Source organism: Jaculus jaculus, chromosome 16, assembly GCF_020740685.1.
Source record: "Jaculus jaculus isolate mJacJac1 chromosome 16, mJacJac1.mat.Y.cur, whole genome shotgun sequence".
NCBI classification, from domain to species: domain Eukaryota; kingdom Metazoa; phylum Chordata; class Mammalia; order Rodentia; family Dipodidae; genus Jaculus; species Jaculus jaculus.
The window spans coordinates 73,817,858-73,833,243 of NC_059117.1; the positions used below are offsets into that span (position 1 = coordinate 73,817,858).

At 46.0% G+C, this 15,386-nt stretch overlaps 1 protein-coding gene across 2 annotated transcripts in view; it reads right to left on the minus strand.

Moving 5' to 3' along the window:
* Positions 1–15,386, minus strand: part of Slc25a26 (solute carrier family 25 member 26) — an 86,319-nt gene that overhangs the window by 8,672 nt on the left and 62,261 nt on the right. For both annotated transcript variants that reach the window (XM_004669093.2, XM_045136108.1), the window contains exon 7: positions 5,910–5,979. In XM_004669093.2, coding sequence (XP_004669150.2) covers positions 5,910–5,979 — 70 coding nt within the window. The remainder of the gene's footprint in view (positions 1–5,909; positions 5,980–15,386) is intronic.

A 15,386-nucleotide genomic window follows, 5' to 3' on the forward strand; every position in this document is an offset into this window, starting at 1 on the left:
CTGTAACTTGGGTCTCCAGGTGCCTGGCTGGAGGGAGGTGTCACTGGGGGCAGGTCTTAGGGTCCAGCCCAAAGGTGTGTTTGGCGGCGATTTGAATTCCGGCCAAAGGTCTAGGCGGCAGTGTGAGCTCTGGGAGCCCTGCTTGCTGCCAGTCTTGTGCTGGCTGCTTTGGTGCTGTGTCTCTGCTTGGATGTGTGGACGGGAGCCAGCTTCTTCCACCATGGATGGAACCTCCCCTGGGTCTGTAAGCTGGAAATAAACCCTTCCTCCCATAACTGTGTCTGCTTTGGATGTTCTTCCCAGCAACCTGAAGCTGACGACCACAGGAACTCATCATCTAAGAAGCAAGGGGCAGGGAAGGGTCAATGCTAACACCGACAGTGTGCTTGCTTTCTAGCTGGCTTTCCAGAGACACACCTTCTCATCCCCAACGTATCTTATTTGCAAAGGCATTGCTACTGCCACTTGACAGTCACCCTGGCTAAGTCACACAGCTAGCATGGGGTTGGGACCAAAGCCACGCATATCTTGACTCCTATAGTAAGTAGTCTTCTTTCCACTAGAGGATACAACAAATAAAAATCTGTCTAAGAATTAAACCTTGTTTTATTGTCTTAAAATGTTCACAAGCCATTCTACATCAACATAAATGGCTTACAAGTTAGCAAAAAGCACTTAAGAGATTGGGATCACATGGGTGGCCACCAGCAGAGGGTTACCATCCTTTCCTGTGAATGTCTGCTAGAATTCTAGAGTGATGCTACATGACATCTGACTGATGACGGAAACACTGTGGGACGCAGCCTTGCTAGGCCCTAACTGTATGGCCGTGCTATGTCAGAACAGTATTTGGTCTACGTCACTGATAGGTCAACTGTAAGGCCTCCAGTACTAGAGTACATAAAAATTGTTTAAGTCTATTTGAGACAGGAGGAGAGAGCATGTATCCTGGGCATGCCAGGGGCTCCTGCCACTGCAAACAAATTCCAGATGCATGCGCTACACTGTGCATCAAGCTTAACATGGTACTATAGGGAATTGAACCCTGGCCATCAGCCTTTGCAAGCAAGTGCCTTTAACCACTGAGCCATCTCTCCATCCCCAAACAGACTATGTTTACTCTTAGATGTCACAGCCTTGCAGGCTAAAATGTAGCCATAATGTTATCTTACAATGCAGTTGTTGCCAGGTGTGCTGGCACACAATTTGGAGGCTGAGATAGGGGGATCTCTGTGAGTTTGAGGCCAGCCTGAGACTAATTCCAAGACAGCCTAGGCTCCAGCGAGAACTGACCTTTGGGGGGAAAAAGTAATTAAAATGTAGTTATTTCTACATTTTCTTTGGGAATGAATACAAGAAACATGCTAACACAGGAGGTGGGAAGTGGCTCTATGGTGCAGCTGTCCCGTGTTCAGATTACGTGGAGTCTCCTGGGCCTCCACTTAGCATAGGTTTTATGAAATGCTATGCTGCCTCTTTCCAGGGCCACAGTCACAGGAAATGGTTTTTCCAGAAAACTACCTCTACAATGTCCTAAGGGAACAAATGTAATCTGTCATCTTGCGAGCCCTCCCCTGCGAGGAGCAGCAGCTGAGAACATGGGGGCTGAGGTGGGGGGCCCTGCCCTGCCCTGCCCTCGGCAGCCCGTTGTGTTCTCCACTCCTCTGGTTCACTCTGAGTCAAGGAGGACTCATTTCCCACCCTCCCATGAGCCTTTGCTAAGCAACGGTCCACAGTGAGGCCGCCTTGTCACACTCTCCATCTAGTTCTATTTTAAACCCACGGATGGGCAGAAATCCCCCGCCCCAGACCTTCTCTCTTAAAGAACATGTACGGAGGTGTTTATATGAGAAACTAACTGATCCAAAGACACCAGACTACCAAATACCACACAGCATTAAATGTCATCAATAGTCAGACATCGCTATGGCTTTATGTTTAGAAATCACTTTGAAATGAGAACACTGGCTAAGATCTTCTTTTCCCCATTTAACCCCTGACCAGAAGCCAAGAACGTTTCTTAGCATGACAAGCCATCAACACCTACAATCTCAAGAGGGATTTTTAGATATCTGTGCCAAGTGGTTGATGAAATGTGTGTGGGCGAGGCAGAGGGCCGTGGATGGCACCAGGCACAGTTCATGGGCAATGACTGAACCGACTTAAACTTGGAAAGGCAAATAAGGACAGACCAATGCTTTGGATTTGAGGGCAAGTATGAGCCCTGCCTTCCTAGGCACGGAAAGGAAAGAGTTCTGACACGCGTGGATTCGAGGGCAAGTATGAGCCATGCCTTCCTAGGCACGGAAAGGAAAGAGGTCTGCACACACGTGGATTCGAGGGCAAGTCTGAGCCCTGCCTTCCTAGGCACGGAAAGGAAAGAGGTCTGCACACGCATGGATTCGAGAGCAAGTCTGAGCTCTGCCTTCCTAGGCACGGAAAGGAAAGAGGTCTGCACACACGTGGATTCGAGGGCAAGTCTGAGCCCTGCCTTCTAGGCACGGAAAGGAAAGAGGTCTGCACACGCGTGGATTCGAGGGCAAGTCTGAGCCCTGCCTTCCTAGGCATGGAAAGGAAAGAGGTCTGCACACGCGTGGATTCGAGAGCAAGTCTGAGCCCTGCCTTCCTATGCACGGAAAGGAAAGAAGTCTGCACACGCATGGATTCGAGGGCAAGTCTGAGCCCTGCCTTCCTAGGCACGGAAAGGAAAGAGGTCTGCACACGTGGGTATAAGTCTCTGGAAGGGGCTGCAGGGGCTGGGGAAGCCTGTCCTCAGTTCTCTGTACACAGCAGGGCCGGGCTATGCCCACTCTGACAGAGTGACTTTTACACAATTTGGACTGTGCTCAAATCACGTTTATGCACTATTTTCAAGTATCCTTGTTTCTCGAGAGTACCATTTGTACTAAATAAAATTTCTACCGAAAAAGGCATAAAAACAAGAAATGTGTTTCTCTTCGGCTAACATATATGGGTTTGCTGTCAGTGAGTTTTTTCCAGTCCTCAAGCAAACAACTTCATCCGTCTAGCCTGAAAAAGCAAGATAACTGGATTTAAAGTCTACATGCTATCATAAGGAATCATGCTGTGTAGTGACAATATTATGTGATATTTTCCCACTGCAGTTGGGAAGGTGAATTAATACAAGAATAGTGTTTCGTTTTCGTGTTAGGAGAGTAACAACTCCTTACCACTGTTCACTTTTACAGATTGCAAGTGTTAACATACACACTGATCCCTTGAGGGAAGAGTGAGTGTTTCAACACTCAAGGTCAGGGAACTGGTACTCGGCAAGCCCCAAGGTCTCCTCCCCTAGCTGGGGGCTGGCAAGAGACTTTCCACCTGCCACACAGCTCAGCCTGGCTGGACACAAGTCTCTGGTCGCCTTCCCTGCCTGCAAGGCAGGCATACTCAGAGAGCCACCTTAGCCAACAGAGTATGTGCCTCACAGAAATGTCCCTTCCTCCCCTCCTCTGACAAGCAGAACTTAATACAGGAAGAGGAAGCCTACAGAATGCCAGTTTCTGGGCTGGAGAGAAGGCTCAGCAGTTCAAGGTGCTTGCTTGCAAAGCCTGACTGCCAAGTCCAATTCCTCAGTACTCAGGTAAAGCCAGATGCTCAAAATGGCATATGTGTCTTCTCCAGTCCAATAAAATATTTTTAAAATGGAATGTCAATTTCCTCAAAATGAAATATCAATATGTCTATCAGCAGATATCTGAATTCATTATTTGAGGAATATGACCCACAAAGTGTACAATTCTTATTTGAACATGTGGAAGTATCAGAACTGTCAACTCTGAGAACCAACCTTCTGACTCCAGGGTGACTAAATTTCCAGGATGCTTATTTTGTCCCCAGCCCCATAAGGGAGTCAGCAAGAACATACATTTCCCTTAAGACTTGAGTAGGAAACACTGCTGATGTCTGGAAGATGAGCCAGGACCACTGCTCCTTTAACCCACCTAAGACCTAGGCCATGTGCAAACAATTACCTGCCACACCTAATCTGAGCTGATGCCACACCCACAGGCAAGTTTTGTTTTGTTTTTTACTTGTTTGTTTGGTTTTTGAGGTAGGGTCTCACTCCAGTCCAGGCTGACCTGGAACTCACTCTGTAGTTCTGTGGAACCTGAACTCATAGCAATCTTCCTATCTCAATCTCCCGAGTGCTGGGCTTAACAGTGTGAGTCACCATGCACAGCGAGAGATTCTTTTTTTTTGGTTTTTCGAGGTAGGGTCTCACTCTGGTACAGGCTGACCTGGAATTCACTATGTAGTCTCAGGCTGGCCTCGAACTCTCGGCGATCCTCCTACCTCTGCCCCACAAGTGCTGGGATTAAAGGCGTGCGCCACCACACCCGGCTGAGATTCTTCTTTAAAAAAAAAAAAATTCTATTTATTAGACAGTGAGAGGCGGATCTAGACAGAGAGTTTGGGGTGGGAGAGAATGGGCACACAGGGGCCTTCAGCCCCCGCAGACTGCAAGCACAGGCACTACCCTGTGCATGTGAGGATACCAGGGAGCCAAGCCTTGTGCATGTGCGGATACCAGGGAGTCAAGCCTTGTGCATGTGAGGACAGCAGGGAATCAAGCCCTGTGCATGTGAGGATACTTCAGCCCCCGCAGACTGCAAGCACAGGCGCTACCCTGTGCACGTGAGGATACCAGGGAATCAAGCCTTGTGCATGTGAGGATACCAGGGAATCAAGCCTTGTGCATGTGAGGATACCAGGGAGTCAAGCCTGTCGCCAGGCTTCGCACACACGCACCTTAACTGCCGAATCACTGCTCCCACCCCAGATTCGAACTAGCTGCATTGTTACAAGCAGTTGCCTATATAATGTTGAAAACGAATCGTATAAATGTGCCATATCTTCGTTATCCACTCATCAGTTGAGGGACATCTAGGCTGGTTCCATTTCCCAGCTATTATAAATTGAGCAGCAATAAACATGGTTGAGCGCGTACTTCTAAGGAAGTATATTTTTGAGGATCATTTCTACAACTTGAATGGACTGTCATTAACAAAGAAGCTGATAAGATGTATGATTATTTTTTTTTTAATAATCATTACCTAAAAATAAACAAACTGAATCCAACAACCATTATGGAAATTGGGAAAATAAGAAGTTAACTCCAAACCTTCCTAACCTACCAGCTCAAGCGTTTCTCCTTTGATGAGTTCACCATATTGTGGCAAACTGACTCCTCTTTATACCACAGCTATAATTCTAACTGACCTGGATTAGCAATCAGAAAACACGCTTCTCTTGGGCTTCGGGCATACCGCTCACTCTAGCCTTCAAGGATCTGAGCTCTCATTAGAGCTCGCGGGGCTCTGCCGCCTTAGCGGTGGGAACCAACCCCACACGTGCTGCCGCTCTTGCCTGCCCATCCACGCCAGTGCCCAGACGGCCGCGCTTTCCGCCTGGTGAAGCACTGCCTGCACACGGCCGTGGAGGAGCCTGCGCTCTCCTGACACTAGATCATCTCCAGCCAGGGCTGTCAAACAGGTCACCGCCGTAAGTCACTGCCTTCTGCAGAAACTGCAGAGTCCGCAGCTCTGCTCAAAGCAGACAGCTGTGTTCCCGACAAGCCACTTCCTGAGGGCTTTATAAATCACCTCTAAGATAACCCAAGGGCCTGAGTGAAAGCTTTAATAAAGATAAAAGAAAAAGGGAAATTTGTCAAAAAAAACAAATTGGTCATCTTTCAGGCAGACACCTTTCTTTTGAGCAGATTTTTTTCCTTTTTCTTCTGGGTCTTTCCTCAAACAGCTAATGAAGCCGCCTCCATCTAAACAACCTGGAATACCTAAAGAATGTTGTTTGTACAGAGCGAATATTTTCACATTTCTCCCCCCCCCCGCCCCCAGTCTTTCCCAGCATAATATAATCCTTTGCACCTGCAAAAGCCCCGCAGACTGCAGACTGCCAAGAATCCACTGGATGACCCCGCCGCCAGGACCACAGCGCCTGCATGGAAGGGAAGGAAAACATGAGTTAGTCACTCTCTGAATTGATCGGAACCTGCTGTGTGTTAACTCTGGGGATGGAACTTAAGTGAGAAGCTATTTTGGAGGCATTCTTCTATGGTGACATAAGTGGTTTTCCCAAGGTCTTGACTGCATTCTGGAATAGTCAATAAGTGAGGGTGACAGCTCCAGAAGGTGCTCGGAGAGACCCACATTCAGGGAACATTGCACACACACAGAAGAAAACAGACATCTGAGACAATGAAATCTTTTACATATTTCCCATATAATTCTAAACATATAAATACCACAATTCACAAAGCACACTGTATGTAGCACATACCAAATTCCTGTTCTTTCACAACCTTTACCCACCCTGCACATTTGAAGAATGCACATTCTGTTACAGAAGTGGTAGATTAATTGTGGTGGGGGTGGGTGTGTTTTGAGACAGGGTGTGATCCAGACTGACCTTGAACTCACAATCCTTCTGCCTCAGTCTCCCAAGTGCTGGGGTTAAAAGCACGCTCCAGCCTGGCATTTATTTAAAAGGTGTCAAAACATTTTTGTCTTGTTCAGGTAGGAAGCTGAGGATTGCACAAACAAGCCACACCAGGGTCACCCTGGGCAAACACGCAGCAAAGACGCAGTTCTGTGCTCACTGAAGTCTGCTGCCTGGCAGAAGGCCAAATCAAGTCGGGGAGGCACTTGGGGAGGACGGTGCCGGGCACACAAGCACAGGACATGAGTCCTCCATGGTCCCCTGTGCCCATGTAAAATGCCTATGATCCCAGCAAGTGGGCAGCCTAATTGGTGACAGACTATCTCAAAAGGAAAAAATAAATAAGTGGAGAGAGAGAGAGAGAAAAGACACCCAATATCAACCTCATTGACTAGAGTTGTTGGACTTGAAGCTATAGAGTTTGAGGTTTGCCCTGGTCATTTTAAATCTTGGATTGGCTGAATGTTTCTTTGCTATGCCCAATGCCATCTTTTGCAGTGTGAATGTTTATTCTGTATCATTATGGGTTTTTGGGGGGGGTTGGTATTATGGCTCAGTTAAAAGATCTTGGACTATGGGGATGTATGAATATCATTTGGATTGATAAAAATTATTGGGACTTTTACCTTGGGATGCAGAAGTAGGAGGACTGCTGTGAGTTCAAGGCCACCCTGAAACTACATAGTGAATTCCAGGTCAGCCTGAGCTAGAGTGAGACCCTACCTTGAAAAACTAACAAATAAAAAAATTATGGGGACTTTTAAAGTTGGACTGAATGCATTGTATTTTATATCATGTATAGATATCAGTTTATGGGGACCAGAGGTGGAATGTGGTGGTTTGATTCAGGTGGCCTCCATAAATTTAGGTATTCTGAATGCTAGGTTCCCAGCTGATGGAGATTTGGGAATTAACACCTCCTGGAGGCAGTGTATTGTTGAGGGCAGACTTATGGGTGCTATAGCCAATTTCCCCTTGCCAGTGTTTAGCATGCTCTCCTGTTGCCATTGTCAACCTTATGTTGGTCAGGGGTAATGTCCACCCTCTTCTCATGCCATCGGTTTCCCTGCCATCATGGAGCTTCCCCTCAGGTCTGTAAACCAAAATAAACCTCTTTTTCCCAGAAGCTGCTCGTGTTTGGGTGAGTTCTACCAGCAATGCAAACCAGACTACAACACCATATATAGTAAAAGTGTACAATCTGGTAAGTCAGGACACACACACTCGTATCACCATCAAGACTGTAAACTCAGCTGTGATGCAGGAGCTTTGTGTCCGTATGCACTCCCCTTTGCCACCCCTCCTCAATACCCTTAGCAGTCTACCTTCCTGTCACGACTGCTCTGCCCTTTCAGAGTTTTACATAAATATGATTACACTGATTTGTTAAAATTATTTTGTTATTTTTATTTGAGAGCGACAGACAGAGAGAGAAAGAGGCAGAGAGAGAGACAGAGAGAAAGAGAATGGGCGCTCCAGGGCCTCCAGCTGCTGCAAATGAACTCCAGGAGTGTGTGCCCCCCTTGTGCATCTGGCTAATGTGGGTCCTGGGGAATCGAGCCTCGAACCGGGGTCCTTAGGCTTCACAGGCAAGTGCTTAACTGCTAAGCCATCTCTCCAGCCCTGATTGCACTGATTCTTTAAGGAAGGAAATTCTTTTTATGTTTTATTTTTAATTATTTGAGAGAGAACGAGAGAAAGAGGCAGGTAAAATGAGAGAATATGGGTGCACCAGGGCCTCCAGGCACTGCAAATGCAGTCCAGACACATGTGCCACCTTGTGCATCTGGCTTACATGGGTCCTAGGGAATTGAACTTGGGTTATTTGGCTTTGCAGGCGAGCACCTTAACCACTGAACCATCTTGCCAGCTCCTTCATTGATTTTTAAAACTCTGCCTTCATTCGGAACTGCTTTGTTTCAGCTGTGCACTGCAGGAGTCAGTACTCCACGAGTAAAGGAAATGTGCAAGGAGGACTATGATGGTTTGAGTCAGGTGTCCCCCATAAATTCAGGTGCTCTGATTACTAGGTTCCCAGCTGATGGAGATTTGGGAATTAATGCCTCCTGGAGGGAGTGTATTGCTGGGGGCGGGCTTATGGGTGTTATAGCCAGTTTCCCATGCCAGTGTTGGGCACACTCTCCTGTTGCTATTGTCCACCTTATGTTGGTCAGGGGGGTGATGTCCACCCTCTGCTCATGTCATCATTTTCCCTGCCATCACGGAGCTTCCCCCTCAAGCCCGTAAGCCAAAGTAAGTCTTTTTTCCCCACAAGCTGCTCTTGGTTGGGTGATTTCTACCAACAATGCAAACCTGACTACCACAAGGACTAATCAAAATCTAGGAGAATATACATAAGTCACAGGGAAACCTACTTTTTTGGACAATGAAACACTCAGAAGCCATATATTGTTACCAGAAAAATTTCAGTGCCAGGGGTGGGATACCTTCCAGTGAACTGTTGGCCAGGGAGGTCACTGATAACCCCAAAACATTATAGACCATTGCCGAGGCCCTTGGTTTCCCACCAGTAACAGATGGTCAGACCCTATTGCTGAAGACTCCATATACTTGGGCTGCAAGGTCGCTGAGAATTCCTGCTGGACCTGAGCTGAAAACCCCCTCCATGTAGACCAGCTGGCAGAAAGCTGGAAAAAGCTATGTTGCATGCAGTTCAATGGGGGAGAGAGAAATCACCAGTGGAGATACTCAACAGTGGTCACTGCAAGCCCTAATTTTGGCCAGGCAGGCCAAATGAGCCAACAGGTACAATAGTGGCATGTCTCTTATGGGGGAAAATAACTGCCCTCTAACTGGACTGGAGGCACACTTCATGGGAGGGAATATATCCCTGATACTGAAAACCTACAACAGGGGTAGTCATGAGCCCTAGGGTATAACATCTGCTGCTGTCTGGGTAAATGTATATACTATGCTCAACAAACTGCCCAGCAAGTACTTCTTTTAATGTTCATACCCATATATTAATGCTACTCTCACTTTTGGTTAGAGAACCTTCTCTTTTCAGATGGCAGAGACCTTGGTATGACTCAGAAGGCATCATGGTGCTGAGAAGGGACAGAGGAGTGCTCAGCACTGAAATATCTACCACATCTTCCAAGGCTCAGGGTCCATTGGGGAAGAGGTGATGGAAAGAATGTAAGAGCCAAAGGAAGGGTAGGACTCCTTACAACATGCTCCTCCAGACACAAAATGGCCTGGATATTCCTGACCTCACAGTGCCTGACACTACCTACACAAGACCATCATAATAGGAGGAAAAGATCATGACATCAAAATAACAGAGAATGAGAGGGGAAGGGGATGTGATGGAGAATGGAGTATCAAAGAGGAAAGTGGGGGAGAGAGGGAATTACTATGGGATATTGGCTACAATTACGGAAGTTGTCAATAAAAAAATTTTTTATACATATATATATACATATATATATATACATATATACATATATATATATATATATATATATATATATATATATATATATAAAAATACACACACACACATATGAAGCTGGGCATGGTGGTACATGCCTTTAATCCCAGCACTTGGGAGACAGAGGCAAAGGCAGGAGGATTACTGTGAGTTTGAAGCCACCACGAGACTACATAGTGAGTTCCAGGTCATCCTGGGCTAGAGTGAAACCCTACCTTGGGGGAAAAAAAGTACAACTACAAGAATCATTCTTGTCTATTGGCAAGCAGTACTCCATCAGATGGGGTTATCTGATGTTTCTTTCAGGTTGGCACCATTACAACTAAACCCACAATGAACATTTCTTTTATTATTTTTTTATTTTAATTGTTTTTGTTGTTTATTTTTTACTTATTTGAGAGTGACAGAGAGAGAGAAAGAGGCAGATAGAGAGACAGAATGGGCGCACCAGGGCCTCCAGCCACTGCAAACTGAACTCCAGATGCATGCTCCCCCTTGTCCATCTGGCTTACGTGGGTCCTGGAGAATCGAGCCTCGAACTGAGGTCCTCAGGCTTCACAGGCAAGCACTTAACCGCTAAGCCATCTCTACAGCCCCCACAATGAACATTTCTCAACAGATCTTTTTATTAATACTTGCTGTCATTAAAAAATATATTTTGTTTATTTGCAAGGAGAGAGACAGACAGACAGACACACACACACAGAATGGGCACACCAGGGGATCCTGCCACTGCAAACAAACTCCAGATGCATGCACCACTTTGTGCATCTGGCTTTATGTGGGTATCAAGGAATCAAATCCAGGTTGTTAGGCTTTGCAGGCAAGCACCTTAACTGCAGAGCCAGCCACCTCTCCAGCCCCTCATTTCTTTTTTTAATCTTTATTTATCTATGCATGAGAGTGAGAAAATGGGCACACCAGAGGATCCTGCCACTGCAAACAAACTCTACACACATGCATCACTTGTGCATCTGGCTTTACATGGGTACTGGGGGGTCAACCCAGGCTGTCAGGGTTTGCACACAAATGCCTCAACTGCTGAGCCAGCTCCCTCCAGCCCACAGACTTACTTGCCACCCATAAATTTTTAGTGAGGTGTCTATTCAAATATCTGCAAATTTTTATTGTGTTGTCCACTAGCTAATTGCCAAAGTTTCGAAGGTTACTATAGTTAGAATACAAGTCATGTGTAAAACTTCCCAATATGTGTTCTAGCTTTCTGTTCTCTTAACACTGTTTTCAAAACACAAACTTTTGATTTTGATGAAGTCAAAATTATTCTATTTATCTTTTTTTTCCTTTTCTTGGAGACACAGTCTCACTCCATAGTCCAGGCTGACCCACAGCTCACTACACAGAGGAGGGTGGTGCCAAACCTGTGCTGATCCTCCTGGTTCTGCCTCCTGAGCACTGGGACTCCAGATGTGGCACATGTAGGAAATCTTCATGTAATTCAATGGGACAAGTATTTTTCTCCTATGCTTTCAGAAATTTAAGTCTGTGATGACTCTGACAAACAGAATATCACCAGCCATTTTCAGTTAATTTTTGTATACAGGCATAAGGTTGAAGTCCTTTCATTGTGTGCATACATGTACATGGACACTAAGAGGCCCCATCACTTGGCAATGACAAGCCTTTCTCCAATAAATTGGCTTTTGACCTCACACTGCCCGATACTACCTACATAAGACCATTATAATAGGAAGAAAAGATCATGACATCAAAATAAGAGACTGATTGAGAGGGGGAGGGGATATGAGGGAGAGTGAGGTTTCAAAGGGGAAAGTGGGGGAAGGGAGGAAATTGTCATGGGATAATGTTTTCAATTATGGAAGTTGTCAATAAAAAAATTTTTTAAAAAGTCAATTGTCCATGTATGTATGGCTCTTTCTAGACTATTCTGTTGTAATCCTTGGGTCTATCCTGACCCCACCCTACATTCTCATGACAAGCACAACTTTAATGTGTTTTGAAATGAGGTAGTTTTGAGTTTCCATGGGTTCTTTTTCCAAGCTGTCCTGTTCTAGGCTCTTCGTGTTCCCGTGAGTGCTCACATTAGGTCCCTGAGGCCACAGCGCAGCCTGGCTGCGGGAGGGATGGACGTTAGTAGCACACGTCTCACTTGCAATCATGGCATCTTGCTCCCTGCATTTAGGCTTCCTTCCTTTCTTCCAACCTGGTTTCAAGTTTTGCAGGTCTTACACTGGTTCTGTCAGATTTACCCCTACGTGTTTCATGCATTTTGATGCTACTGTAAACAGAGATGGACAGACTGTTCAGTGGTTAGAGGTACTTGTTGGCAAAGCCTGACAGCCTGGGTTCGATTCCCCTGTTCCAAGTAAAGCCAAATGTATTAAGTTGTGCATGCTTCTGGAGTTTGTTTGCATCAGCAGGAGGTGCTAGCATTCCCATTTTCTTTCTTCCTTTCTCCCTCTCTCTCTTTCTATCTCATAAATATTTTTAAAAGTTTGCATTGCTTGTTTTTAACTGCCAGTGCCTGGTAGTCAATTGCTAATATGTAGAAACTGATTGTCAATACAAATGAGTGTTGCATGATTTAGTGATCTGCAACCTTGTTACCTCACTTAACTTAGTTCTAGTAGCTTCTCTATGGAAGCTATCAAGTCTTCTATGTGACTAAAAAATAGTCTTAATTCCTTTCCAATTAGAGTATCTGGGTTCTTTTTCTTGCACTGCAATAACGGCCACACACATGACTAAAAGCTCTCTTGAATATGTTACTTTTAGTGTCTGGGATAGTGTAAGGAGCCACTCCCAGTGTTATGACCCAGCACAATGCCCTAACAGAGTTAGCATGAATCACCCACTGTGCATGTTTCTCCACGGCCAACTCTATCTGGAAGTTAGAGGTTGCTAGAGAGAAAATATCACAGAACAAACCAGGATGGACATGGTTTTTTTTCCCTTTGATTCAGATGCACACATACTGCCTTGTTCATTTTGCCAAGTTCAGCAACTTTCAACTGGATGATCTAACAAATTAGATCGGTGACAGTGTGTAGTGTCTCATTTGTAGCCTCTGGCTCCAGGCCAGCGTTAACCCACTGCTAACTGCACAAACTTACTAGCAAAGAAACGCAAATACAACCTAGAAGATCTCTTCGCTCTTCCAAAGAAAAAGTGTGCTTCAAACCGATGAGTCACAAGGTTTCTTTACAGCTTCTGTGAAACAGGGACAGGCCGGGAGTCACATGCCAGAGGGAGAACCCAAAGAACTGTGCCCACTCATTCATTCAGTCCTTCACTCATTCAGCCAACTTCCTTGAGTGCCTTGCTGGGTCCCAGGCCCTGCAGACGCAAGGAGAACAAGAGAACATAGTAGCTTTGGCCCTGGTCTGAGGGCTGCGTGGTTAGGCAGGAGGCTTACAAAGAGACGGAGGTGGTGGAGGAGCCTCAGGGAGGTGATAGCTGTACTCTAAGAACAGGGCATGGGTGCCAGGGAGAGCGCCCCATCACGCTAGGCTCAAGCGTCTGAAGGCAGCTGAGACACTCGCTCCCCGCTGGGCTGGGACCACTCACTGCCTGCAGGGCCCGCCGGCCCGGGGTTCAAGTACTCAGTGCCCACAGGAAGCGGGATGTCAACGTGGCACGTGTGTCTGGAGTTTGCAGTGGCAAAAGGCCCTGGCACACCCACACGTGCTCACACATGTGCAAACACACAAATAAACAAAAATATAAAAATTATTTTTTTAATTTTCTTTTTTTTCCTTTTTTGAGGTAGGGTCTCACTCTGGTCCAGGCTAACCTGGTAAATACTGACTCACCACAGGTAAGCGTAACAACCCACCATCACCTGGCCAGAATTAGTCTAAGAACATACAAAAATCATTTTGTATGACAAGTGGGCACTAGTGAATATCTGGAGAAAAACAACCCGGCACCTTGAGAACTTAAGCATTAAAAGTACAACTTCCAACAGGGCATGGCAGGGCACGCCTTTAATGCCAGCACTCAGGAGGCAGAGATAGGAGGATCGTCGAGAGTTCGAGGCCACCCTGAGACTCCTAGTGAATTCCAGTCAGCCTGGGCTACTGTGAAACTACTCAAAAAACCAAAATTAAAAAAAAAAACAAAAACAGCACAACTTCCACTAGGAACTCAGCAAGGTATGACTGTCACAGCCAGCTGGGCGCGCCCTGTGGCCTTGCCAGACCCCACTACTTCACACACGTTGACGCGTGACTCCTCCACAACCTCGAGACAGGCCAAATTTCTATTGGTCTGTATCTTCCAGACAGTGAAGCTGAGTCCCAGAGATGTGAGGTGAGCTGGGGATGCTGAAACAGTGTATTGGCGGGGGGAGGGGGGGGCAGGTGAATGCTATCCTAAGCTGGCACAGAGAGGTTAGCGCTTGTCTCAGAACTTCGTGTTCAAGAGATTACTGTGGGCACCCAAAGCCAGGACAAGACAGAGTAAAAGGGCTGGTGGCCTTTGATAGGATAAAACTCATCGGCTACAGTGTGTGAGGACCACGGACCAGCTCCAGGCACATCCAGAATCCCAGCCCAGTTAATTGTGAAAAGAAAAGTGAAGGCCAAGAAAGCTAAACTACAAAAGTATCTTCTGACATTCAGACAGAAAGACTAAGATCTGATTCAAGGCAACAAGCAACCAAAGCCTTCACCCCCAATTCCTCAGGCCCAGGGACCCTAACCCTAGCGTAAATACATTCCTGTCTCTGGACAACAAGGGGGTACCCTAAGGAAAAGGCCACAGTCCAGTTTTTGAATAGCACTATGGGAACCCAGAAACAACAAAATGCCAAAAGATTTAAACGATGGTGTATGGCCAGAAATATGAAAAAAAGAAAAAAGAAAGAAAAAGCATACAAGTGAATGGAAGCTGAAGCTAACTGAGCAATCTATACTCTGCATGTACAGAATTCAGAATTATTTAGTGTAGAGGACTCATCTCTAGGAATCTAACCATCTATTAAGCCATTATAAAAACAGTAAACCTATTTTGGGAAGGCTCCTGGCTACATTTCATCTTTCTAGAACAAAACTGTGCCATATAGACTTTGGAAGTCCTGAAGGAAAAACCAGTTTAAAAGGAAAAAAAAACAAGAATCATCAATTCATATGATTGTTTTTGTTGATTTTGTTGTTGTTGTTGTTTAGCAAGGATCAAATTTGTTCCAGTTTACAGGTAGGCCTAAGTTTCAGTTTCCCGGAGAGACAGACAAGACTTCTGGGGAAAACCACGAACAAAGGGCTGCTAATCAACAGCAACCCTGACATGTGGCTGGGGCTGAGAGCCACCCAGGGTCCTGAGTCAGTTCCTGAAATACCTCTGGGACTATGACCAAAAAAGGACTTGCCTGAGATAGCGGGCTCCAGGGCTGAGTCAGTTCCTGCAAAGTCTCTAAAACATGTCTAAACATGTCCAAGGACGGTAAAATCTGGGCTATGGCCAATCAAAGGTA